Genomic DNA, 26,983 nt, shown 5'->3' with positions numbered 1-26,983 from the left:
CAATGCAAATAAGAAGCTTGATATTAGTAACAGAATAGTTTTGTGAATCACTCCTGGGCTTGAGCTGGCTCTCGACTCGGCCCTGCCCTAATCGGGGTCATTGTTAATTTTATGAACCAATGATAAAATTTTGACGTCTATTAGTAAGAAGCTTGATATTAGTAAGATTATCTTTCTTGATGAATCCGCAAAGGTGGTTCTCACAAGCACCCCCCACATCGCCCCCCACATCGCCCCCCCCACACATCGCCCCCCCCCCCACATCGCCCCCCAAATCCCGAGTTGCAAATTGAAGACTGTATTCAAGCGGCAAAAAAGGAGATGCACATTCCCTGCTGGACCCGGAAGAGCTCGCCGGTGAATGGCCGCAGTTTTGCCACCGATTCAAATATTCAAATATGAAATGTCCACTACAAATTAATCTTAATTAGTTCTTTATGCCAAACTTGTCCCTTATTGAAAACCAGCTTGTACTTGTTGGAAGGCTTAAGGCACTGTGTCCCGTCAGTCAACCGTTCAGAGTTAACAACAGGCTTTGCAGCGCATTTATGATTGAGAAAACATTTAGCCTTACGTTGCTGATTGGGTACATAACAATAGGTACACAGTAATATGTAAAGACAAAGACTGGAATAGAAAAAGTTACTTTTGATTATAATCTTACCTGTTAGTCAACAATGTCTTGCTAGCACTACGTTTTAGACTATGATCTAAAGTTAAAGAGTTGAGAACAATTATTATGGCAATGTCAATTATATATATATTTTTACATCTGGGGAAAGGAAGGCCCGTATTGACCATGCTGATACTGTCCGGGTCCCATGTTCATTGGTGGTCCACCTTGCTGCATCATGTTCATACCTGCTTGCATCATCGGATTGTTTTGGTTTGGGTAGGCTGGGGGTTGCATACCCTGTGACATCATACCCATTTGTTGATTCTGAAAGCCACTGGCATATGAATATTGCGCTGAGGTCCCTGGTGCAACAGACAAACCACCCGACATTGGGCCTGGGACCATCTGATTAGGATTAGGATACCCCTGGGATTGCATTGGGGGTCTCCGCTGTTGAGGCAGCCGCTGTGGCCCTCCCATATTTGGGACGCCAGGTGGGAACTGCTGCATTTGCACAGGGTTAGAAGAAGGCGGTTTTGCTTCCTGTGGCATCAAGTTAGGTGGTTGGTCTGTGACTCCCCCGCCACTTTGGAACATGGGGTTCGTTTGCGATATTGCAGGGTTAGGCATCATTGATTCCTGCGATTTTGAAAGCTGTTGTTGTTGAGCCTGCTGTTGTTGTTGGTGATGCTGGAGCTGTTGCTGTTGTTGCGACTGAGCCTGTTGTTGTGATTGTGGTTGTGATGTCACGGGTTCTGAAAAGGAACAACATGATTCAATATGTCTCCTTCACAAAAACAATGACTTGTATCGAATAATGATTCAAAACAATAAGACCGACACTTTGATTTTTTGGGAATTTTTGCTTGACAAAAGAAATAGATCTGTCTGCTATTTTAATTCAAGTATCAAAAAGTCTCTCTTGCAAAATACATAGCAGGTTCTCGGACACAACATCATATATTTCATTTTTTACCAAATTATGAATAAAATCCAGCTCTCTCTACCTGAAACTTTATCAGGAGCTGAAAACGGAGAACTGAGTGACGTAGGCGTGCTCTTGGATGATGCTACAGATGCCACGGGCAACGAGTCTCTTGATTCCTCCTTCTCAGTAGCTGGTTTAAGTCCTACGGGTTCCGAGGCAGGCTTTTGGGTCTGCAAGGCTGTTGAGTCCCACGTAGAAGACGTCGCAGCCGGGGCGTTCGTGAGGACAGCAGCTGGTGCTTGGGGGTGGCTTACTGACTTTTCTGCGTTTTTTGCCGATGTTTCTGACATTTGAATTTGTTCCATGAAGAACTGTTGTCTTTCGGCGAGCAATTGCTGCCTCTGCTGTTCAAGCTACGAACAAGTAACAAAATTACGTACGGGATTGTGTGCCACAACATGGTTTGGAAACAGAAAATGCAAAGCGGAACAACTGACCCCCGCCCCCACCCCTTCACCTGTTGGGAGAATACTACAAGACCAGGAAATGAAGTACTTAAGCCCGCGGGAGAAATAAATGCAAAGAAAGTACTTACCAGCTCTCGTTCTCTTTCCATTATCGTTTCAAGTTCTTCAAAATGGCGCAGTTTAATTTCTAGCTTTTTCATTTGTGTCTCGACCAGCAGTGCAACCAAACTCTTGATTTTGCGCTCCTCTACTTGTGCAAGGTGCTTAAAAATGGAGATATAATATTGTATAAAACAATATGCATAATGAACAGGAGGGAAAGGAACACACATGAAATAAAGAGATGAGTTTTAAATAGAATAAAAGAATCTGATATGATTGAAAAAGACACACCATTGCAGATGAATGACACACCAAGAAGTATACAAGTATAAAACACACAAATTGTGGATTGATAGCTGATACATATAGTAGATGTAAGATTCAACTTGCTTATAGCCAGCAGTTGGACGTGCTAGGAAGATCGTGAAACGATCGTCTCTATAATTGCAAACGATTTTGCTTTTAAAAAAGCTGTTAACAGAACGGCAAAATAAAGCGAAACTCAGAATTAAAAATCTCTTGGATGATGGAAATCTAAGCTGCACTGAAATACGTTACCTGGCTAGCATTTGTATTGTGGAAATATAAGGTGAGTTTTTTGTGAAAAGCAACTTTACAAACCTTCGCCTTTACAGCGGCCGAACTCAGCGCAACCGAAGCTGCTGTCTTGATGTTTCCATCTTTCAGTTCATCTCTCTTCTGTAACAATTCTTCCGACCTTTTCGCTAGCTCTGGAGATATTTCTTTAGGTTTTTTCTCTTCTTTTTCTTTCTCGTCTTCATTTGGCATCTCTTCATCCTTATCCTCATTTTTAACGGCACTTTCTTCTGGATGGTCAACCCCATTTGTCACAGTCTCTCCGCCCTCTTTGCTGGAATCACTTGTAGTTTTTGAGTCTTCATCTAAGGGAAGTGAAAATACTACCAAGTCAAAACAGGCAGTCATGAAGTAGTACTTCTGTCAGAAACATGAATTTATTTTAGCCGGGACTATAAACCCCATGATAGATCTCGGACTGTAATCCAGAACTTTAGGCTTCTATGTTGTTGCTATTGTTATGCAAATAAGTAGGGACCGCATGAGGAGTTGAGTTTAGTTTTTGTAGATTGCGAGAAGAGAGAAAGAAAAAGCCTTTGGAGAGGTTTGACGATTTAACGATCATTGGCCGTGACATAACAATTTGTAATAATCTGCTCAGTATGACTTTCGAATAGCAAGTAAATGTGAGCAAGTCATTGTAATAAGACTTTATTTCAAACCAAAGACTTCAAATTATTTTTGCTGGCTACATTATTCCGACTAAACATGTTCTCAGTTGTTCAATTTTTTTCCTCTTTCTTTAATAGTTTGCGAAACGCCTGCAGTATACGTTAGTTAGATTAAAGGTAATTTTTGCAAACTTTTTTTAAAAAAAACAAAGTTGTCTAAAATTAGGAATCGGTATCAAACCTTAGTCTGATACATTCTTTTGCCAAAACTATTGATTTCTCAAATGACTAATGGCAAACGATTATCAGATAAAGTTGATAACGAATCAGGTAAAGAATGATTAACCTTTTTTCTTTTTGCTGTCTTCTGACGTAGTTTCAGCTGTTTCTGGTGCATTTTCACCATTTTCAATGGGCTTCTTTCCTTTTGTGAGGTGTGCGTCGATCAAGCTACTTGGAATCTCTTCTTTTAGGCGACTGAACTCTTCTGCAAAGAAAGAATGAAATGACGGCTCCCTTTATTTTATTACAAACAAAACAAAACGACAAGTGTTTCTCAATACAGGCTTTTTCATTACAATATGTGTTAATACTAGCAAGTCCTCCTGTGCGGAGAAACTGCATATAACAAAGATAACATGTTAAAGGCGCTATGTCCTGACGTAGTTCGATGACCATTTAAATTCACATTGGTTGGACTATACAAAAGACTTATTCTGAATGTTTTTTCAATCATAAACACCAAACAGAGCTTGTTGTTTACTCTGAGCGGTTGACTGACGCGAAATAGTGTCTTTAACACTGTCTGAACTATAAATTTTTCAAATATCACATTGCTGTACCTTACAGGGAAACGTCAATGAAGTTGTTTAAATGAAAAAAACATAGCTACGATCTACTAAATGTATAAAAAATTAGAATTGATCCGCAGCTTCCACATAAAAACGAGCAGAGACAAAACCAAGGTATCATAAATAAATAACAGAACCACACTTACCAATAGCAGCCTTCGCAGCGGCACTAGCAACCCTTGGGTCGACGACAGAGGCAAGAAATGCCACTGTTGACATGATAGGATTGCCAGCTTGGCTAAACGGAATTGGTTGATACGATAATGGGCCTACGCAAGCGAAAAAGAAAAAATCGTCAACTTATTGTCCCAAACATACGAAGCAAAAAAGGGCGATTTGAATTGAATACTAAATTGTTGAAAAGATGGTTTAACGCTTGTTTGCTCTTATTTTAATTACAGAATATCGAGAAGAGCAGCGGATATAACAGGTGTGCGAATAAATATAACATGTAATAAACAGTGTTTTTCGCCTTTCGAATAGTTTAGGAAACCATAATTTCTCAAGCTGATAAAAGTTCAGTTAAGAAGTAGCTCTTCAACAGAAAATTCCACCAGATACAAACTGAGTGTCTATAAACTCTTTACCAAGGAAACTGGAGCCCTCTTCGACGTATGGATCTTCAATGGGAAGACGTAAAAAGTGCAAGATGCATTCGTCTTGCGTTCGGCTCCCAACGTGCTCTGCTACTTTGTTCCAGTCGTCTTTGTACAACTCGAGGCCCTGCAATCGTACAACTTGCTTAAACAACAGATAAAATATTTGCTAACAAATAAAACGACAACATCAGCTTAGTTGCAATGTGTTCTACCAATACACAAGTTTTTTGTAAATAGTTGCTGGCGTGTTGGAAAAAGCAATCTCTGATGGATGTTATCACTAGGAAGGTTCGATGAAATCATTGCAGCAGCCATTCAGAAAAAAACACATTCTTGAAACAGAAAATATCAGGTATATCCAATATTAAAGAAACTAATTAGGTATATGTTGATAATAAAACTTAGCTCAACATTAACTTGGCTTTTTAGCGATTATTGTTATAAAATAAAGTTTTACCTCTAAAAGCAACAGCGTTTCTTGGTCCATCCATTCTTTGTAGGCGGCTGATTTGCTCTATGATATAAAAGATATTAGATGAATCACAAGTTCCATTTGAACTACATAAATGGATTCTTCTTATAGCTTTTTTATTTTTAGATGAAAGAATTACTCTGTATAAACAATATTATTCTTATCGAAAATTAAGAAGTTAACATATTAATTATTCAGCATTCGCATCAATTTTCTAAGAACTTTCCTTTTTCAATTGTCTCTTTCTGCTTATCGAAGGAAATACACTTTTTGAGTCTGGAATTTTCATAGACTGACATTATTAGATGTCAACATATAGCTTGTGAGTAGATGAAAGTTGAAGCACATCAAGTACTCGGACGTCTACTACATGCGACCGACATTCGGTAATGAAACATTATAAAATAGAAAAATATATGTATACAGATAAACATACTTTAAGATTTTTCTTGGTCAAGTAAACATCAGTTCTCAGGCTAGAATGAAAAACCATCAAAAATATGAATATTTATTGTTAATTCAATGCAAGCCAATCTAGACACAAAAAAGGCCTCAGATTTCCAGACTGGCAGTACCCAACAAACAGTAGTATCTATTTCTATTCGCTAATTTCCGTTTATATATGCATCTCCTTCCTCCTTTTACAAACTAATATGAATATTTCTATGAACTATTATTTTAAAAAGTACTAAACCATCTGCCCCTTTTTCTCTGAGTTGGCAAGAAAGTACTTATTGAGTTCTTCAAGTTCCACATGCATAATCATTCACATATTAGAAGTCAAACAAAATTGAGAGATGAAAAAGTCTTGTTTTAGACCGGCAAAGTCAAATTTCCAATGCAAATCATATATGTCTTACCGCCTTGATGCAGAATAATTGCATGGGGACATAGAAAGCCTTTAGAAACTGTCTTACAGGTATGGATGTTTCTGCCTTTTAGGTTATGTCAAACCCACGCCCTTGCTTAATGCAGTCAATTCCTATAGTCCTGTACCTTCCAAAGAGGAGACTCACCCGAAGTTGTTCCCATCTTGTACTTTAGTGCCATTACTGTCTTTATCAGCTAAGTTTATTAATTGCTGAGCAGCCGAAATCTTAAAAAAGTGGAGAAAAATTACATGAAGATCACCGTCAACTGTCCTTCGCTTTGTTGGCAATAAAATCAGTAAGGTCAAAAAAGGATGTGATAAAACAAAGAAAGTTTCTATACGACCATGGAGTTCTAAAACACTTGGAAGTTTAAAGATACTAGCCAAGGAGCGAGCAGTCGCATGCGCAGGTACTAGCCTTTCTCTCAAACTCGACAACTCCTACCGAAGAATTTTAAAAATAGATAACAGAGAGTACTTGCAAATTTAAAACTCTAGCGTTGAATAGCTGGTATCGAGCCATGAATAAAGAGAAACATCTCAAGGCTAGGGTAGTGACTAAAAGGGATCCACAAATGTCTCTATCAGGAAGGAACATTACAAGATAAGGGGCACATCAACTGTTATTTTACATCAAGTGCCATGTTGCCAAAAAATGTCAGATTTACAAAATTATCACGATCACTAAAATATGCTTTATATGCATGCTTAATTTTAACTTCCTTCTTAACCTTTGAGTAGCTCAACATTTAGACCATCCACATTGGAAGGGCCTGTGCTGCCAAATAAATTCTTAAAATATTTATTGTTGAGGGTTTTCATAGCATTTTTAAGGCTTTGAGAAAATTTGCTCCTTAAATGTGTCGTTCTAAGATCCCGTTTGGAAGGGAGAAACAGGCTTTACTTGGCACCAGTTCTGGTACCAAATGGAGTCAGTTTCTCTAGTGTAAACAGGATCAAACATACAGTCCTGTTAAACAAATACCAGTATTGTGCAATCACTGTCAACTCACAGGAGGCTTTGATCCACTCAAAGGCTGTAGGCCGGATGGTGTGTCGCATAGGACATGAAAATGAGAAGTCGGAGGAGGTCCCATTGGCAGCGGCCTGTTGTCTGCATCTACTTGATAATTTATAAGGCCCCATTGCTCCAAGAATGCATGCACCCTGTTCAATAAAGGGAAAGCAAATATGATCAGGATTACTGTTTTTTGAAGGCAATCATTATATCTTCAATATCGTCTCCTTTCTATGACGACTGCATGAAAGACATACAGCACAAAAGCGTTTTAAAATAATTTGCTTGCCAATATGCTCACTCATTACTGAATGCGACACTGCAATTTGAATAATCTGGAGATATTTAAAAAACAAATGCAAGACTTGTAGCAATAGCCTGCAAAACGAGTCTAAATAACTAGTAATAAAGCAAAGAGCACGAACAAAGGAGTGTAAACAACTGCAGCTTCCTAAATGTATTTTTCTGGAAGATTATTGGTAAAACCAAACAATCATTTCGTACAGCAAAAACAGAAATGTGTAAATATAGTGTATTGTGTGAAAAACAGGAGACAAATGGAATATTTACCTAACAATGGCACAAACATCACCGGCAAGGTTCCTCCTTGCAGCTGTCGCCGTAAAGTATTCAGTTGGGTTCAGGCGATAGGTATCAATCATAAAATTTCTCGATGCGAAATATCTACGGGGAAATGCATGCAATTCAGCTTTGAAATTTGTATGATTAAACTAGATGGCATAAAATAGAATTAGGCTCATAATTTCAAAATTGTTAATGAGTTATAAAGTCATTAAAATAGTCAAAACACGGTGATGAGGTCAATTATCTACTTCATGTTATTTCTCTATAAGCAAACAATAAATGTCCAACGAAGGGTTAAATTCTAACAATTTCTTTATGAAATCCATCACATTAAATTTGAAAGCAAATAATTTGCAAATGGACTGCATAAAATTACTTGTAACAAAATAGCTGCTTACTCTATAGCAAGATTGAAAGAAATTAAAATGATCTTTGTAAGAAGGTATCTTACATTTCAGGAGTCTTCGATTTGTTTTTTCCATTGAAAAACTCAGGTAATGCTCTCCGCTCAATTGCGTGTATACTATAAAAAAGAAGCATAAAAAATGTTTCTTATACTTGAGAGAAATGTTGGTGAATTTGAAGATTTATTAATTTGATATGCAACAGGAAAAACGTGAATGAAAAAAGAAATTGAATTAACAAAAAGAGAACAAATAAATCCGAATATTTCAAAAAAATATCATGGCTTCGGCCCATATCTGTGGAGCAAATTAAAGAGAGCCATCAAAGGGGGTGCCAACAATCAACCAATTCAAAAGAAGTATACGAAGAATGGACATAGAAATTCTTTTAGACTGTAGTCATTTTCATTTCTTGGTTTTGCACTTCAATTTGACATGCCACGTATTTTGAGTTGTTGCAAAATACAAGTGGAGTTAGTACAATATCTTTACAAGATATGTAACTAATTTTTGTGCGAGAAATAGGTACTGCCATTGAAAATGACAACTGCCACTCATTTCCTGATATGAGTGGCTTGGTGATGACGTCATGAAAAACTGATTTTAGAAATTCTTAATTTTGACCATACAATCTGATTGAGAACCTTGAAATACCTTTAACTATATATAAAAATAACAATTCAAACATTATTGTCCAAATTGAAAAATTAAAAATATACATTATCATGAAGTCACCAGTTTACCACCGCGGTGAAATAGTAAAACTTGGCGATGAAATAGCATGACGTCAAATGTACCTGCTGTAATCGAACCAGGCAGCATAACTTGGAATGATAATGTGTCTTGTTTGTTCAGGCAGGTTGTCGTCATGTGGCACCTCAGGCTCTCTGTTTACAGTCTCGTTCAGCTTTTTGCTGTCCTTGCCATCCTGTGACGGGGCAGGTGACGCAGCAGCCATCTTAAAACGACCAGAATAATAATGATATCATAAAGGTAGTAAGTAGTATTACATGTGGACAGTTTCGACCGTAGACAGAGTGATTCATTTCAAAACATAGTGATGACTACTATGATCACGAAAACCTTTAAACTCAGAAAGATTAGAAGTCGCTAAATGAATTAAAGAGTCTACATTAAAACGTTTTTCTGGACCAGTAAAGTTAAGATCCCTTTGGTTACTCGTACTTAATGGACCAGTAGAGTTAAGTCCCTGTTCTTGGTTGCTCTCAGCCAAAACATGGAATACTAAAGCGTCATTCTTAATAACATGTTTAAAATTAAAGTAAACTCGAGGCATTTCATGTGTAAATCAGCTTGTAAAAATTTCAAAGACAAGGGTATCACCTCCTGATCTTGGTCTTTGGTGCCTAGAAGACAAATTGGAAAAATTCTACCGAAATTCAATACAATCTAAGACAACAAACAAATGCTTCCCATACATCTAAGCCTGCTTCATGGATAGCAAAATACAGATTTGCTACTTCAGTGAGACTCTTTGTTAAGCTCTATTTTAACTCGAAGCAAACCTCTGTCACAACACAGCCTCATTGAGCCTATTTAAACATTTTAAACTATACACTACGAGAAAGCATAATCATTAATAACACTAGAAGACACGCGAATGTTCGACAGCGAACGTCAATCGTCAATCCAGGGAGAAAAAGCACTCACTTAAAATGACAGACTGGATTGCGTTGTATGCAAAAGATTTTAACAAAGCAGGAAATAACAAACCTAAAGTTAATATTTTCCTAAGTCAACTTCTATTTAACGTTTTCTTTATTCAGACATTGCTTACAAATTCATCGACGCTTATTTACGAGGTCCAAAAAGATGAAACATCAAACCTTTACTCGGTGTATTACTTGAAATGTCTTCCAGAGTATTTTGCTTGTTGATGTTTGCCACTGAAATGAATAAAAAAATCTTTTCACTGCAACTTATCTTAAAAAATCACACCATTAATATACTGGATCCCCTAGCATTATCATAATATGTCTTAATAGCGTACATAAGCCAAAAGATACCTATACGAAATAAATGGCCCATTGAAGAATGAATTGACTTAAGTTTAACTAACTTTAATTGGATTAATAAACTTCATAAGCGCAAAATGATATTTTCACTATTCAAAGCATATCAAACTTTGAAATACAAAACGGCTTTTTACTTCTCGAGGTTTAAAAAACAAATTTCTATCGCTGTGAGCTTAGCGTGAATGTTTCTCTCAACATGATCAATGAAATTAGAAACAGGCATTTGAAAAGAGATATTGCTGGTTCGAATCAATACTATTTTGTTTAACAACAAGATGAAATCAATCTTAAATTTTAATAAAACACGAAAGTATTAGTAATTGTTACAAAAAGTCATTTAGATTATAAATTTGTAAAGAATTAGCGTACCCAGGCCACTATCCATTTCTTCTTTCGTCACCTAAATGGCAAGAGATAGGGGCGTAACAGATCAAATCAAGGCAAGAGATAGGGGCGTAACAGATCAAATCAAGGCAAGAGATAGGGGCGTAACAGATCAAATCAAGGCAAGAGATAGGGGCGTAACAGATCAAATCAAGGCAAGAGATAGGGGCGTAACAGATCAAATCAAGGCAAGAGATTGGGGCGTAACAGATCAAATCAAGGCAAGAGATTGGGGCGTAACAGATCAAATCAAGGCAAGAGATTGGGGCGTAACAGATCAAATCAAGGCAAGAGATAGGGGCGTAACAGATCAAATCAAGGCAAGAGATTGGGGCGTAACAGATCAAATCAAGGCAAGAGATTGGGGCGTAACAGATCAAATCAAGGCAAGAGATTGGGGCGTAACAGATCAAATCAAGGCAAGAGATTGGGGCGTAACAGATCAAATCAAGGCAAGAGATAGGGGCGTAACAGATCAAATCAAGGCAAGAAATTGGGGCGTAACAGATCAAATCAAGGCAAGAGATTGGGGCGTAACAGATCAAATCAAGGCAAGAGATTGGGGCGTAACAGACAGATCAAATCAAGGCAAGAGATTGGAGCGTAACAGATCAAATCAAGGCAAGAGATAGGGGCGTAACAGATCAAATCAAGGCAAGAGATAGGGGCGTAACAGATCAAATCAAGGCAAGAGATTGGGGCGTAACAGATCAAATCAAGGCAAGAGATTGGGGCGTAACAGATCAAATCAAGGCAAGAGATTGGGGCGTAACAGATCAAATCAAGGCAAGAGATTGGGGCGTAACAGATCAAATCAAGGCAAGAGATTGGGGCGTAACAGATCAAATCAAGGCAAGAGATTGGGGCGTAACAGATCAAATGAACTATACATCAATGGAGATTATATTTCGACAAAACGAATTGGTTCACTGCTAAAAATACAAATGTTTTTCAGATTTTCCAAACAACAATTATAGTAAATACCAGGACCTTTTTAACATACAAACTGGGGGCAATTGCTCTTCCAGCCCTAGTGACATTCAATTGTTTTAAACAATAGGCTATTGTCCTCCTCTCTATCTAAACAAAAGCATGCCCCCGCAGCTAATTTCCCTTAGAATAGACTATAGTAGGTATATTAACTCAAAGAGGATTGTGAAAACAATATTTTGGGACACTCACATTTGGGACAGCTTCGGGCTCCGGTAGTTCATTTGTGGCATCATCGCTGAAAGAGAGACAGACATTTATGAAATCAGCGACAAAAACCAAAGCAAAGTTCGTATCAACAAAGGATCCGTTATGCATTCGAAAATAAAATACATCAATTTTTCAGCGAGGACAATCTAGAAGTATTTCCGATAGAAGAATTTCGATAGAAGAAAGGTGGATATATAGGATGAGATACAAAATTTGAATTGAGGGAAAATGTATCAAGCATGGAGTGCGGTGATTCAAGTTCTCTGAAAATTTCTGAAAATAGAGAGATTCTGGGTGTAGAAAAACATTACTAAAATTTCAGTTGATGATCATTTCAGGAAAAGGACCATCCCATCGAAAATAGGAAACTTGAAACGTCGAAAATAGAAAAACCGGATTCTAAAGCAATATGAATAAGCCCTTTCATTGCCCCTCATCTCAAAAGAGCAGCATGAGCATTTATTATTGGGCTCAGACATAAAGAAAAACAATAACTCACTGATCCTCATCTCTTTCAGGTTTTTCATCGTCTTTCTTCTTTGGGCCTTTCTTTTTCCTTTTTCCTTGCTCCGGTGATGGAGAAGGCGAAGCTTTGCGTTTTCGAAGTTCCTTCTTCTTTTCTAAAATAAATATTAAGAGATTCTGGTGAAAGAAGTAACGCCAATAATACTGGCAAGTCTCGATCAAGCAGAAAAAGACCTTTCATTCAGAAACAACTTCAATCTATCAAAAACGTAAGCTATTTGACAAAATCCAACCTTATTTAAAAGGAAAAAACAGTATAAAGTTTTCTCTCGAGCAATCCTCGAATTTCTTATTACAAAAGGCTGATATTATTCTCTAAAAAGTTTGAGTTATTTTTGGATGAAATTTAAACCTAAATCTTATGCTATCATTGCCAACGAATTTTGTACGATTTCAGCTGACTTTCTCATTAAGGTGACTGTAACTGTGACACAATTAATCATAAAGATAGAGATAAAACCCCAGTCATAAGGATAACGCTGAAAATAAGCCAGAAAAGTTTATTTCTAGTTTCAAGCTTTCAACCACAAACTCACGGCAACTATAACCTGTAGTTTAACCAACTCAAGAAAATAAAATATTTTTCATAACTAACGATTATCTTACGGTTATAATTACATAAGCAAAGTAAAACAATGAAGAAACCAAGTAGTACGAAGGAACTCGTAAGTCAATAAGTAACATTACATTAGCATATCATTATCATATAATTATCATATCATTATCATTTCATTATCATTTCATTATCATATCATTAGCATATCATTATCAGGTTATTATCATTTCATTGAATATAACATAATGAAACTCTGCTTACCATCATTGTTGACCTGCAAAATATAGGAAAAAACAACAGTTTATAAAACAAGATTCATTCTTTTTACACCTTTCAACTTTAAATGAGAAGTAAACTATACAACAACAACTTCTTACGAGCTTTAGGCCTTACACCAATACAAATGAGTATTTTTCTTTTCCCATTAATAGAGACAAATACCGGAAGACTCTCCATGAGACTATGCTTAATATAAATATTACATCTCAAGAAAAGAGTATCTAATAAGCAATGTGCTTAAGTTGAGCTGTTAAACTAACACGTAAATTCACAAGAGTTTTGACTCAAATAAAGGCTACAACTGATAAAAGATCATAAAAACAGGGGCGGACACTTGGTCAAATATTGGGGGGGGGCAAGCCTATTGTTTCAATAAGATTACGTCACATTTCCCATTGTTTTCGAACAAAATATCATTGTCCTCTAAAGTATTGGGGGGCCGTCGCCCCCCCTCGCCCCCAAAGTGTCCGCCACTGCATAAAAACAAAGGGGTATATATATTTGTTTGTATTTGTTTCTACCTAGCATGCGAAGGTAGTTTTTAGGACACTGAGAATCTTATGCTTATTGAGCAGTGTCCTGGTCCTTCCTCTCGATGTGACCACACCTCGTGATTCCTATGCTGGAATTACAGAGAGCTGGGACTCTCCTCAATCTGGGTGAAAGTTTGGTCATGCCAGGGACTCGAAAACAGGCCTTTACAAGTCTGTTGTAAGAGGGTCTGTAGTCAGCGCCTCTAACAACTGAGCCACCCTCGCACCTGGCTAATTCATTTTTTTGCAAGTCAATATAATCTTCACTAATACCTTTGCCTTAATCTGCAAGTGCTTAAATTCTAATTCTGGCTAAACTGCTCTTACCTCTTCCGCGTTCGGTTTTCCTTTCAAACATTTTCGGCGCGTTTTTCCTGAAACACGACAAATAAAGCACTGTGACAATAACAAAAATTGAAATTATACAATTTTTAAGGCTGGGTGGTAGCTAAAAAGCCAACATAGCATGGTTCTGCTGTTTGCATTTTAAGAAAATTTTAATAGATAGGGTACGAAAAAATGATTCAGGGCACCTAGCCACTGGTTCATGAGCAAATAAATATTCATATTTTCAAAAAAGCATGTGGCTAGGTATGACGACGCGATTGCAATAAACACATAAATATACAAAAACAAGTTTATTCAGTCGTTTAAGATCTTTTAGCTGGCAGAACTTGGCCCCGAAATGAACAGACGAAATGGCAGATTTGGTTGATTACAAAAATCGAAGGTATGGCTAGAATCCTTGAGACACCTAAACAAAATATTCACAAGATTCATTGAGATTCTTTTTTTTCCTTTCTGTTAGTTCTTTAGTTTGTAAGTTCCTAAATGCTAAGCAGGGCCAAGTTCCTCTCGACGCGTTCACATCTCGTCTCTCCTACACCACGAGTTATAAGTAGCTAGCGATTTTCTTTCCTCTAAGCTTCATGAAACGAATCTAGCATGCTTCTCAAATTTCAAGATTAAGGCTCTTTATCTTGGGGGATGGATTGCAATTAAATAAAAACACAGCAGAAATCTAGACCAGACCCAAGTAGACCTACTTGCACAGCATATTACATTATGATAAAAATACTCGCGATATGTCGCCTTATGGTAGATCTGAACCAACCGCTAATAAAAACTTATAAAAAGGATTTTCAGCTTCATGCCGAGAAGAGAATTAGGAGCATAATTTCATTTTCATGCCAAGGCTGATTATCATTGCTTGTTAACTTCTTATTTGACAACGTAGATCATTTTCGCTTTACTATCAACCAACTTCCCACTGCTTTAGATTGCAAACACCTCTTAAAAGAAGTTGATAATAAAGAAAAGGTCCACACAAAAATTGACCATAAGTGAATCAGCGGCAGATTGCAGATTACATAGTATCAAAATCGTAAATTGGGTACCGTGAAGTTGAAGGCTAGGATTGTGGAATCAGCACTTTTGTATAGAGACAAAACAAATTAGTTGAAAACATTACCAGAAATCTTTTTGTGGCGTTTGTCCGCGAATAAAGTTGAACCTTACCTTGCTGGAAAAGACAATAGAGGTATTTCATAAATTTGAAAATTTTTGCGGCCAGATTTTAAAACACTATAATGATGAGAAGATAAATTCCTAATTTGCTCTTGAAACAGGATAAAAGAGCGGGAAGCTTGGAGCCAGCTTTTGATTTTCTCCGGATGTGGATAAAGATAGGGTTGCCTAGGAAACAGCAAGGCTTTGGACAGATAAAAGATAAGCAGGAAACCAATAACAAAATGGTGGTAAGCCAATGTACCAAAAAGAAATTCTTCAACATGGCTATGCAGGAATATATAAATTTTTTAGGAAAATAAGAAATGCAGATGGAAAATTGAGTCCAAGGCAATATCTATTGAAAAAAGAACAATTAGAAAAAAGTGTTAAACAGGCTAACAAATTCTTATATTTACATCTGGTGTCTCTATTTCATAGTCTTCTTCGTTCATCCATTCATTAAATAAATCTAAATCTGACAGCCATCTTGCATGTAACTAGAATAAAATAAAAAAATTATCACTTATTCTAAAATCATACAGATTTACTTTCGTTGTGCTCCATTACAAAAGTAAAACCTTTCTGACCAAATTATTACCAAATAATTATTACAAGATAGCATTACCAGTCTAGGAACATAAGGGGGGGGGGGGAAGCATTCCGACAAAAGTGTACGAGGCTTCAATTCAGTAGTTTGCCCCGGGACCATAAGCACAGGAATGCCAGCTATTTCCGCCTTAGGTAGTAGGCTCTTAGAGACCGGAACACCATCAACCCATAAGGAAACTTTAATTAAAAAGAAACCGTAGTGTAAACTTTCATTACTAAATACCACAATATAAATGTGAATTACTATTCATCATTATTATTATTATCTATTTATTTAAAGTAGGTGTATAAAAATAGCTAAAAAATAAAAGCTAATTCAAGCCTACTATAAAGTAAAATTGTTTAAAAATAAAAAATAAAAATACATATAAATCTAACATAAGAAATAATTAAGTATAAATAGATATATATATATATTTCACAATGTTTTTACAGCATTTTTGGCATTCACAACACAATTATCCGTTCAAGAACCCAACCTGAGCCATGAAAGGTCTACACAGTCTACAGTTGCATTCCTCATCGGAAGTGCCTGCCACAATCTACTCCCTAGAAACGATATCGTCTCTAAGCCATAGAACGTAGTGCGCGCCTGTGGCAGCTTCCCAATACATACGTACTGTGTTTTTCAATAAAGATATCCTTCATGAAAGTAGGATTGAGATCCCATTTTGTTTAATAAATTTCAATCATCAGCAATTGTAAATTCCTGATGTGGATTGGGACAGCATTGTCTATGAGTAATATTGTGTCAAAATCTGATTTCATATCTTTGTAAGTTATTCGCAATGCCTGTTCGTGAATACAATTAACTTTACTTTCAAGTGTTCTATCGCAGAACATCCAAACAAAAGGACAGTAGTTGAACTGGGACAAGCAGAATGCCTTCATTATTCTCTTTAGTTGTTCAGTATCAAGAAAGAGAGAGATTCTCGAGAGAGCATGTAGCTTTTGCCCAACCTTTCTGCAAATGGAACTCAATTGCTTTTTAAAGCATAATGCTTTGTCCAGAATCACTCCAAGCAGCTTTTCTTCCGTGCTTTCTTTTATCCTGACACTTCCGATATTTAAAGAATATCATAACTTTTATTCCCAAAGACCATTAGATAGCATTTTTGTCCTTATTTAACTTCATACAGTTGTTCGGAAACCATTCTGCAATTATAAGGGCATCACTCTTTAATGTTTCAATGATACTATCAATACTGTTGTCACAAGCATAGATAGTTGTATCGTCTGCATAGTTACACATTTTAGCATCATTCACAAATATGAAGAGATCATTGAGGTATATGTTAACCAGAAGAGGTCCCAAGACCGAGCCCTGTGGTACATAAATTGTGAAATGACAAGGGGCATAATGACCTCATCATATTTTCCGGATTAGATTATGGATCCATCCAAACTGTTGACAAACGTCTGTAGCCTGTATAAATGAATCGCAGATCAAAGAATTTGTTGATCATTGTAAGGCAGTTATTCATCGCTGAGATAAGTAAATGAAAAGAGAAGTAAATTTACCTCCCAAGGCTTAGATCTTTCAGGAGTTGGCTCGGGTTCTTGTGATACTTCAGATATGGGTACCCAAGAATCGTAACTAAAAATGAAATTATCATATAAATGTCTCGATCATATAATGCTGTTGGGTTTTTATCTGACAGGTTCGTCACATAACAAAATCGTATGCAATGGGGATATAAGCAGTAAAGGACTGCTATCTTACAAATGAGACAGCAAATAGATAGAAAAATGATATATCGAGCTAACAAAATAGTTGAATGTGCAGGAACATAAATAGTGAAACTAGATAAGATCTTCATCCCCTTCATAACAAAACACATATATCACATATCTTGGTTACGACACCAAATGACACAACCATTCAGGTCATCATGGAAAAAACAGAGCAGCTTCTTCAGTTTCGCATTACATCTCTCTAAAACAATTCCTCTAGGTCATAGCCCGAAACCACAACAGAAAGGAAGGATAACACTTTGAACTGAGGACGTGTCAGTTGACAATTTCAAGAAACATCCGGTCCTTGAGTAAGTTTTCTAGCTGATTTCGATTTTGAGAAATGAAATTAGATTTATGCGCTTCTACTCCCTAGCTTATGAATGGGTTTTAAACAGTGCAGAAAATACTATTTTATAAACGAAAAAGCATTGAAGGTGCTCAAGATACTCGTGGAATCTGAACTGATAGAAGTGAAAGCAATGAAGGTGTGAAAATTTATTCTAATGTCACAAATCCTCGATGTTCCTTGTCTTCCAGACATCTTTCTAAACAATAATCTACAAACTGTTAATATTCTAAACAGTGAAAGCCGCACAATACCATTTTCGATCGCGCACATGATGTTTTAATAATGACGTCACGACCATCTTGAAATTGCTTTTAATTACATTTTCTTGTTATTCTTCTGTCAGTTTTACTCATAAAAAACTCCATGCTCAAGATCTAAATAAAACTGGTTTCTAAAACCTTCCTGTGTAATACTTTAGTGACAAAAAACAAACTAGCGTAGCGGTAGAACACCAATCTTTTATTCGCCAATGAATAACTGTAACTGGATTATTGACTGTAAGTATGTTTTGACTGTCAATACTAACCTATCAGGATGGTACCACCAATGAACCAAAACTTGTTTGTCTCTTTTCACCAACGGACGTAGCCACTCCTCTATAATAAGCAATGAGCAAGACTTAATCTGCGGAGTCCATCAAATCGAGGGTAAATGTGAGAACTGCCTTTGACCCCATAGGCAGAGAGAGACATACACATGTCCTAATTCGTATGAATGCAACATTATACTGCTATTCGTTTGTCAGGCTCTTAAACTGCTGCTTCCCCAGTCATATTTCTTAGCAGCTGAAACTCTTGTAATCATTCTTGCCTTTTGTTTGAATTAGAAAACATTAATTAAGTCTTTAAAGTAAACTTATATTATAAAAACTGCTTAAGAGAACTTTGAAGCTATGGTTTATCAATCCTCCTGGGCAGCAAAACTTTAGTACTCTATACAATGGTTCATGGTTCCAATAATTTAAAACAGTTATAAAGAAGACATAATTGTCATCATGAAATGAAATTGAAACCAACAAACCTTCTGCAGTCAATGATGGTGCTGGATGTATAATATGTGTTGCTTTTTCTTTGCTGTCTACTAATGTTCCCTATAATATGCATAAACAGAAGAATGTTAATTCCAAAAAATTGGTGAAAATTTAGAAAAGGGGAGAAGAGCAATTAGAATAATAAATATAAAGAAAAGGGGAGAAAACAAGAAAAGACAAGTATATATAGCATAACTAATCTTTGAAAATTGAATCGATGTCTCAGTTAAAATGAAGTCTTCACATTATTCAAGCAACAAAACAAAACATCAATGGGAAACTACACTTGAGCAATAAGTTATTGGAAAATACAAATACAAAAAAACTGAAACTGTCAAAAAAGTTTGAGATCATGCTTAAAATAAACACAATATTAGCCATATTCAAAGTAGAATCTTTAAAGAAATGATTTTTTTTCTTTATACAGGAAATCAAGTTTCCTCTTTCATATAACACCATATTTCCTGGCAGAATCTTGTAAAAAGATAAAGGTGAAGCTAAAATATCTCCAATTTGGTCACAAAATAGATAGTCAGAAAGATACCTGATGTCTCTTAACTATATCTCTTAATTTTGAAGATTGCTTGGAATCCATTTCATTTATAATGAAAACTTTTGGTCGTTCAAGCAGTTTGTTCTACCAAAGGTAAGAAACATATTAATTATAACATATCATAAACAAATAAGAAAAGCTTATATCTTTTGTGATTAAATTTTTCAAATAAAAAAGAGCAATCAAGATGTTCTCAAAATAATCTGAAAAGCAAATTTACAAAATTTTGTTTTAGAGAAGCAGCCTGTTGCTTTAAAAATAGATGGTGCATATTCACTGAAAATCAATCATATATGTGATAAGAATTGCTTCTTTAAGATGTTTGAATGAAAAGAGCTGTATACACTTAGTGAATAAAACAGAGCAGTTCTACCATACTACTCTTACTGCAGTAGCTTCGGTGCTTAATGTGATCATCAAGCAACTGTTACAATTAAATTCTCTATGAGTGTTATATTACTTGGTTGTTATGTCCCTGGAGGCATCATTAAATTTCACTATTTGTAGCTGAAAATAAGGGTGCAAATAATTACTGGTGGTTAGATAATAGAAACCTATTTTGATGTTGGCATTTAGAAATAAGTTCAGTTCTTTTGTTTTGACTGGAGTTCTTACTAGAATTAATGATGGCAGGAATTTCTTCAAAACAAGGTTGATATAGTTTAGATTTGTTAAAAAAGGTTCCTCCCCTTTTCTTTCTGTTTAAAAATATCCCTTTTTTCTTATTAGTTCCCAAATAAATTTAGATAGTTCTGTACTGTTTTTGTACTTCTCATGCTTGTTGGATCTTAGATTGTTAGATTATAACTGTTTAAAAGTTTTTATAATCAGACCAATGTATGATTTATGCTCATTACTTTCTGTATTGTGTGCCTCATGCCTTTTGAATGGAGTGTGCCAGGCAAACAGCAAAACATACCATGCTGGGGTAGACAATAAGATAATATTCATAGGAAGAGTAGTTTTAACAGTTGCCTGATAATTCCATTAAACATGAAACTGTTAGTAGCAACTTAGAACCATCCTGTTATATACAGCAAAAGTGCAAAAATGTTTTCATGTTTAACGACAGGATTTGGTGCAATTGTATAATTTGGATGTTAAATATAATAAAAGATCTTCATAACTGCACTTTGAGTTAGAAAAGTGAGAATCTTAGGCATCTTTGCGTGACTTTGCATGAAAATTTTCCATAATATTACCTCTCTAAGAGTTTTTTCTATAGTCAAACACAGCTCAACATTTCTATCCATTCTTGAAGGTGATTGAAAGTCAAATCTTCTCCTACAATGCATAATCACAATATTTTCATGTATATATCATGAAAACTTAATATAGCAGATTTGCAACAAATAAATATATCAATATGTTTTGGCAGATTATCAGTTACAATGAATATAACCCATATGCTTTATGATTTCGCTGATGAGATAAAATTTAAAATACAAATCCCTTTCAGAAGAAATTTAATGCCAGCCTTATTACCAAGGCTTCTAAATATTTTATAGAAATCCAGGAAAAATCAAAGTTAGGATGCAACAAAACCAAGTGTAAATATATAAATTGAAAGAAGATTGTAAGCTAAAAATAACAAAAAGCAAATTTTAACATCTTTTTTTTATAGGGCAAAAATGACTGAAAGTATACAAGGTAGTTTTAAATCATAGTTCATTTAAACTGATAACAAATAAAAATAATTTGCCTATTTCTGTCTAAGCTGCAAAGAATTTCTGCCGCCAGAAAGTTGACAGCAATAAGGAGCATAAAAAAAGCTGAATTTTGTTACTGAATTCCCTGAAAATACAACATATATAAGGAAGATAATTTTTAGCTCTATGTCAAACACACAAGGAACAAAATACAGACTTGTGACTTTACAATGCAGAAATTATCAGTAAATGCTGAATATACTTTGTTCGGGGATAAAATATTGCTCATGTATGGTCATATCATTAAAATTGGATTCATTCTATACACTTACCATCCCTGATCAACTTTGAACTTGTAACATGCACCAATTATGTGACAAAGTGATCCACCAGATGAATAATCTAAAAACTGCTTCATCTGTGGGATAGAGAAAAAAACTGCTTTCTAAATGGCTCTTCTTTTATGTTACTTCATTTTACAAAAAAACTTTCTATCCTTATACATAGGCCTTGTGAGAAGAAAAAAGCAGCAGGGCTCATTAAAAGTATTTTGTGCCTGCGAGCTGAAAGCTGAGTAAAAAATGTGTCTGCAAGTAAAACAGGGTGCAACATATGGTCAGATATTGATAAACTGCGAATTTTCCTTTCTATTGAGTTCCACTCAGTACTGTTACACCATCTTAAATTAATACCACCGAGTTTTTTCTTACCAAATATTTCAAACGTTTGAAAATTCTTGTTTTTCACCAATGGAATTTCAAAAAAGCAAGAAGCCTTTCCCTTGATACTATTTTAGTTTTACTTTACATCCAATACATATCAATTTCCAGTTCATGATTTTCCTTCATCATCAACAAATAAGATATCCAGCTCATCTTTACTTTTTTCCCTTTCGCCCTTTACATCCAAAAAACTTTAGATCCATATGGGCGGAAATAATGCTTCTACTGGCTCTTCATAATTTCCACTAATTATGTCTTTCTATCGTTCTAGCAGTTCCAGTTAGACACCTCAATTTTCAACTTACACTCAATCAGAATTTCTAATCACCTCATGTGATTGCCAATCAAAAATATTGCGAACTGTAAACGCTTTCAGTAAATATTCATCCATGGGTTTTAAAAAATGAAATAAAAAAGATGTGTAAAAACCACACAACTCTTATTTGCATGTCTTTCTTATTTCATTTTTTTAACCCATGGATGAATATTTACTGAAAACATGTTATTCAAAAGCAAAGTCTCCTGAATAAGACATCTAGATAAAAAATTTAGGTGCCATTTCACCTATCGACCAGCAATTTTACTAAGGATTTTTGGGACCAACTAACCAACAACCACCTAATGACCTATTTTGGGTGTCACATGATCTACACCCCCAAAAGCTACACCCCTAACTGCATGTAAAACCTAACAAATAATAATTGCTGTGTGCGATATAAACTGATCAGTACATAAGAAAGAAAATGGGGTGGGCGATTTGGGTTATTCAAGCAGTCTTACCGTAAATCTTCAAATAAGCCCATAGGGGGCTAATTTGAAAAATGATTTTTAGGTGGGGGCTTATTCAAGGGGGGGGCTTATTGCAGCGTGGGGGCTTATTTAAGGATTTACGGTATTGGTATTATCGATTTCATCAAATAAGGTCATCTTCAATAAAGAAAGCTTTCCAATACTTTAAATGCTTCACTTTAAATTGAGAAGGCTATTGGTTCTATCTACAACATACTTCATCAGGGGCTAGCTTTAGCTTTTTACCTTCATCTCGTTAACAAGAGTTGTAAAATCTCAACATTACACAGGCTTTTTCTAATTTCAAAGTTAAAAATGTTAGCTGTAAAAGATTCTATTCCAATCAGGTTCCTTTGAAAATTTGTGTTGATGTAAATCGTATGAACTTTCTTCAAGGTGAATTCTTTAGAGGCGTACCTTGTAATTTTGCTCGTCATGCCAACTCATTTACTTTCTTTCCCTTACTCCCACACTATACTCAACACCTTTAGACACTATACTCAACACCTTCAGTTTAAAGGAGTGCAAGGGGTGTGTCACTTCTTCCAAGAGGTTTCTAGGATTTTTCGCAGAATTTTTCGAAAACAAAAGGGTTTTTGCCAAAGGTGTACGAGATTTTCGTGAAGTGATAAGCCCCTCAAAGGCATACGTTATGTTCGGAAATAGAAAGATGGAATAATTGTGAGTGGTCTCTTTCAGCATGAGGAGATATGTGATATGTGATATGCAAACTCGCGCAATTAGAGTAATGATTTTGGGTAAAAAGACTTGCAATTTTATCCTTTGAAATTCTATTTGACCTTTCAATTGATACCAAGAAAGATATTAAGAAAAAGCATGATTGTAAATTAAAAAAGGTGAATAAAATTTGAGTCAGAAAAGTGTCTGCAGAAATTCAGAAAAGTGTCTGCAAAGAGTATGAACTGCAAAGAGTATGAGCGCCCCTTGCACGCTTACAATTTTATTCAAGGAGGTCTGAAAAGCTGGCACTTGACAACCTTAGCACCCTCAACTTTCTAGGCCCTTGATTGAGCATCATCAAATATAACAAAATTTGGCTTTTTGTATTTAGTTTCTAGACAGTAAAATAGGCTAGGTGCTCGATCAATCAAATTTCTAGAACTTTCTAGACACATGAAGCGTTGCTTGATCGAGCTTGAGTGCCTCTCCTTGCAAGGCCTCCTTATACTACAAGGCAAATGCTTGCCATCTTGTAAGGCTTAATTATTTTTGACTTGTGAATAAAAATGCATTAAATGAGGTGGGACTTGAACTAAGATAAATGAACAGAAAATATTATCTTGTTGATGAATTTTCTTGTAAATAAGTAGAACATGGAGGGTAAAGCATGCATGTGCACATAAAATATGACATACTTGGTGGTTCAAATATAAATGACTGATGAATTAACAGCAATTCCTTGGTTTGAGGTCAAGATTTCTTCTGCATAAATGGTTTGAGAAAAGTTTAAAGCCTTGACAAAGTTTCATAAGAGTTTGAAAAAGCAACAAAATTATTAGTTAAAGGAATCATACTTACTGGTAATCTTGTTAAAGCTGGTTTGCTTACATTTTTGCCAAATGCTTCCTACAAAAACATCATATATATAACTGTCAAATAAAATGACTTTCAAAAAATTCCTCCATGTAGCTATTTGCAGTACTAAACTATCATTTAATTATTGCAAAGTCAATTTATTGACTTGGCTTGACTTGACAAAACTTTCAGTTGAAGTTTAGAGATAGATGCTGCCATCTTCAAAATATAATTGCAAGCCATTGATATTGCTAGAAGCCAGCTATATTTGAAGGGAGGCTACTGCATGAGAAAATCGGCATGAATTAAAAGAAAAGGTTGAGTCTAACAATAAATGCTTTTGCAAATTTCTCACTTTGCAATTAGGTTATGCATTAATTCTGCCAGCTTCATATGTAAAATAAAAAAGCTAAATACACTAGGGTATCAAAAGTATTGCACCACCTTGTTCAAAATGGCGGCACTTTTTGTAAACTTTTTGGCAGTACAAAACATTTGAATGCAAGAACTGGTTGAAATAGGCGTATTTTGTACCAAATTTCGGCGGGAAAAAGTTGCAAATTTTGCTGACGCCATAGAAAACTTAGTTAGAAATGTTTAAATTACGCAAATACATTTTGGTTTGTAAAAATGTAGACCATGCCTAAGGAAGCGAAATTGTCAAATGAAAGGCGAGTCGCTATGAAATATTTACGGGGAAGTGGTCTTCAATGTTCAAAAAAATGTTGACCAAGTTAAATGCAGCTACACAACAGCTGCGGTAAATCAAAAAGATTTCTCGAGAATGTTACAGTAGTAAAGAAACCGAGAAGTTGGTGACCAAAATAAATTTGATGTTAAAGGGGAAAGAATTTGTCGGTTTTATTTCAGTACGTACAGCACCAAGGGGCAGTAAAAGGCATGAAACCCAACACTGCGCAAGGTTTTGCAGCTCAAAATCCGTCCACAGAAAATATAATGAGTGTTTTGCACAAATACAAAAGAAAAAGTTACCCGAGTAAACGGAAACCATTTTTACAAATATTTATTTTCATACAAGAGAAATTAAAGTTTTGGCATAGCCAGAATCAAGTCCAATCTTTAACATCGCTAAAAAAGTTTGACTTCAAATGAAAAATGTTACAAACTGTGATCCAAATGGTCGTCCAAAAGCCAGAGAATCATTAATTGTAAGAATTTTCCAGGCCTATTACGAAATTCTACAAGAATACGTTGACCAAAAATGTGGATCCATTTCAAGGAGGCTTTTTGCGGTTTCAAAAGTTTGCGGCTACCTATCAAAATATTGAAATTTGAAACTGTTAAAGGACGTTTGCTACTGTTATTTTTTAAATAAAAACTCTAAATAGATTGAATTTTTGATTGGTGGATGTTTTGCTTTCGACCAATTGCCATTGGCGAATTAAAACACAATTAATTCGCATAACAATAGCTTTCGATCATTCATGCGCCATTTCTCCTCCTTCGAGGTGGTGCAATACTTTTGAAACCCTAGTGTACAAAAAATCTAAAACATGTTGACCATCATGTAAAACAATAAATTCAAGTACATGAATTATGATCTTTAATTGGCTTTTCTGCCTTCATTGTTGGTTTGATTGTATTATCCAGTCGATGAACTAGAACAATTTTATAATTCTCTATTTCCAAATCATATTATAACAGTAGTTACTAACTAAATCCATTGATACAGATCTGACATAAATTTCAATCCTGGCAAAATAGAGACAATTAAGATAAAAAATAACTTGCCTCTTGAAATTGCACAAGCTGTCCAGTCAAAGTAGCAAGGCTTTTGTTTGTTGGTGGATCTGCCTGTACATACTAAAAGTTAAACACAAATTGTAGCATTAGTTTATTCTATTACTTTTTATGCATCAAATGATATTGAAGTTTTAAAAAAAGGGACATAAACACATGACATATGCAATTCCAAAATCTTTTCTGCACTTTCATATATTTCACATGTCAGACTGAATGTAATTGGCGCACTTATTGGAGAGATGAGGCTCTTCCATAAAAAAGACAAAACACAAATGGAAAATTGTGGTGTTGAAAGTATCTTGATGCAAGCCCCAAATGTTGAAACAAAGATTGTTTTCTTTTGTTTTGTTGCATGTTCTTTCTAAGATTCTTAAAACAACTATATTTTTTGTCATTTCAACTAAAATAGGTTACACTCATAGCAAATGTTTCTCTAGCTATTTCATGATAATTATGTTTCATAGAGTCAGATTCATTTTTGTTTGAAAGTGAAAGCACAGGAAATAAAAAAAGGAAGACACCAAACTTGAGCCTTAACATAATTTTTGAAATTTCTGGACAAAAACCACTTGTTTTTCGTGTTATTGTTGGACTCGTGCCACATGATGAATGAAAGGGCCTAAAATCAACTTGTGCATAACAAACAGGTTACCTTTTTGTAATTTTTGATGAGATGAAGCCGCACAGGATCGAATAGCTCGATGGTATCCAATGCTTCGTAGTATTTCCAGTTTGTTCCACCATCCTTTTTTCTAACAGCCATGACTGTAACGTCAAAAAATTTGGCGAGAAACGTAGCTTCTGATAACAAAGAACACACTTTCACAGTAGATCAGCCATGTTGCGCAGATAGGGGACTGGTATCTACTCCGGTCGCTTCCAAGAGCGCGCGCTTTGAAGAGAAGGAAGGCGCAAAGAGGCTGAATCTCTTGCTTCCGACCGACCAACCTCCCACCTTTTTATTATTTCAATCTGGTGTACTGTGTACATCTTGAAAATTGGGCAACTTCTGCCATATGAATTTTTTATCATTTATTCCTGTAAGGAGATTACAAACAAGGACAGCGGAGCATGTTTTAGATCGAGGGGGCTAAAACGTTTT

At 35.6% G+C, this 26,983-nt stretch overlaps 3 protein-coding genes across 3 annotated transcripts in view; 2 read left to right on the top strand and 1 right to left on the bottom strand.

Annotated features, from left to right (window-relative positions):
• Positions 1-26,983, top strand: part of LOC135682338 (aladin) — a 310,265-nt gene that overhangs the window by 138,283 nt on the left and 144,999 nt on the right. The window lies entirely within an intron of this gene.
• Positions 634-26,749, bottom strand: LOC135681997 (SWI/SNF complex subunit SMARCC1). The gene is made up of 32 exons (XM_089112957.1): positions 26,534-26,749; positions 25,866-25,941; positions 24,121-24,164; positions 21,403-21,488; positions 20,624-20,705; positions 19,413-19,505; positions 18,859-18,928; positions 18,365-18,434; positions 17,274-17,349; positions 15,560-15,640; positions 15,067-15,156; positions 13,962-14,030; positions 13,084-13,096; positions 12,241-12,361; positions 11,724-11,769; positions 10,527-10,557; positions 9,969-10,028; positions 9,466-9,488; positions 8,919-9,079; positions 8,169-8,240; positions 7,703-7,816; positions 7,128-7,281; positions 6,260-6,339; positions 5,680-5,719; positions 5,229-5,285; positions 4,760-4,895; positions 4,319-4,441; positions 3,668-3,808; positions 2,735-3,015; positions 2,140-2,274; positions 1,624-1,957; positions 634-1,371 (listed from the first exon to the last, which is right to left on the bottom strand). The coding sequence occupies exons 1-32, from the start codon at positions 26,642-26,644 to the stop codon at positions 767-769; spliced, it is 3,675 nt and encodes a 1,224-aa protein (XP_088969083.1). The 5' UTR covers positions 26,645-26,749; the 3' UTR covers positions 634-766.
• LOC135682306 (uncharacterized) overlaps positions 17,675-26,983 on the top strand; it is a 32,446-nt gene continuing 23,137 nt past the window's right edge. The window contains exon 1 of the mRNA XM_065197144.2: positions 17,675-17,797. The gene's annotated coding sequence lies outside the window, so the exon portion shown is untranslated. The remainder of the gene's footprint in view (positions 17,798-26,983) is intronic.

Source organism: Rhopilema esculentum, chromosome 16, assembly GCF_057945365.1.
Source record: "Rhopilema esculentum isolate cy_ngs chromosome 16, ASM5794536v1, whole genome shotgun sequence".
NCBI classification, from domain to species: domain Eukaryota; kingdom Metazoa; phylum Cnidaria; class Scyphozoa; order Rhizostomeae; family Rhizostomatidae; genus Rhopilema; species Rhopilema esculentum.
This window is presented reverse-complemented; position numbering and strand designations above follow the sequence as displayed.

Coding starts and splice junctions, on each gene's coding strand:
- LOC135681997 (XM_089112957.1), bottom strand. CDS start 26,644: ATGGCTGTTAGAAAAAAGGATGGTGGAACAAACTGGAAATACTACGAA. Junction 7,282..7,702: donor GATGTTTGTGCCATTGTTAG/GTAAATATTCCA, acceptor TTTATTGAACAG/GGTGCATGCATTCTTGGAGC. Junction 5,720..6,259: donor CAAGATGGGAACAACTTCGG/GTGAGTCTCCTC, acceptor TTTTCATTCTAG/CCTGAGAACTGATGTTTACT.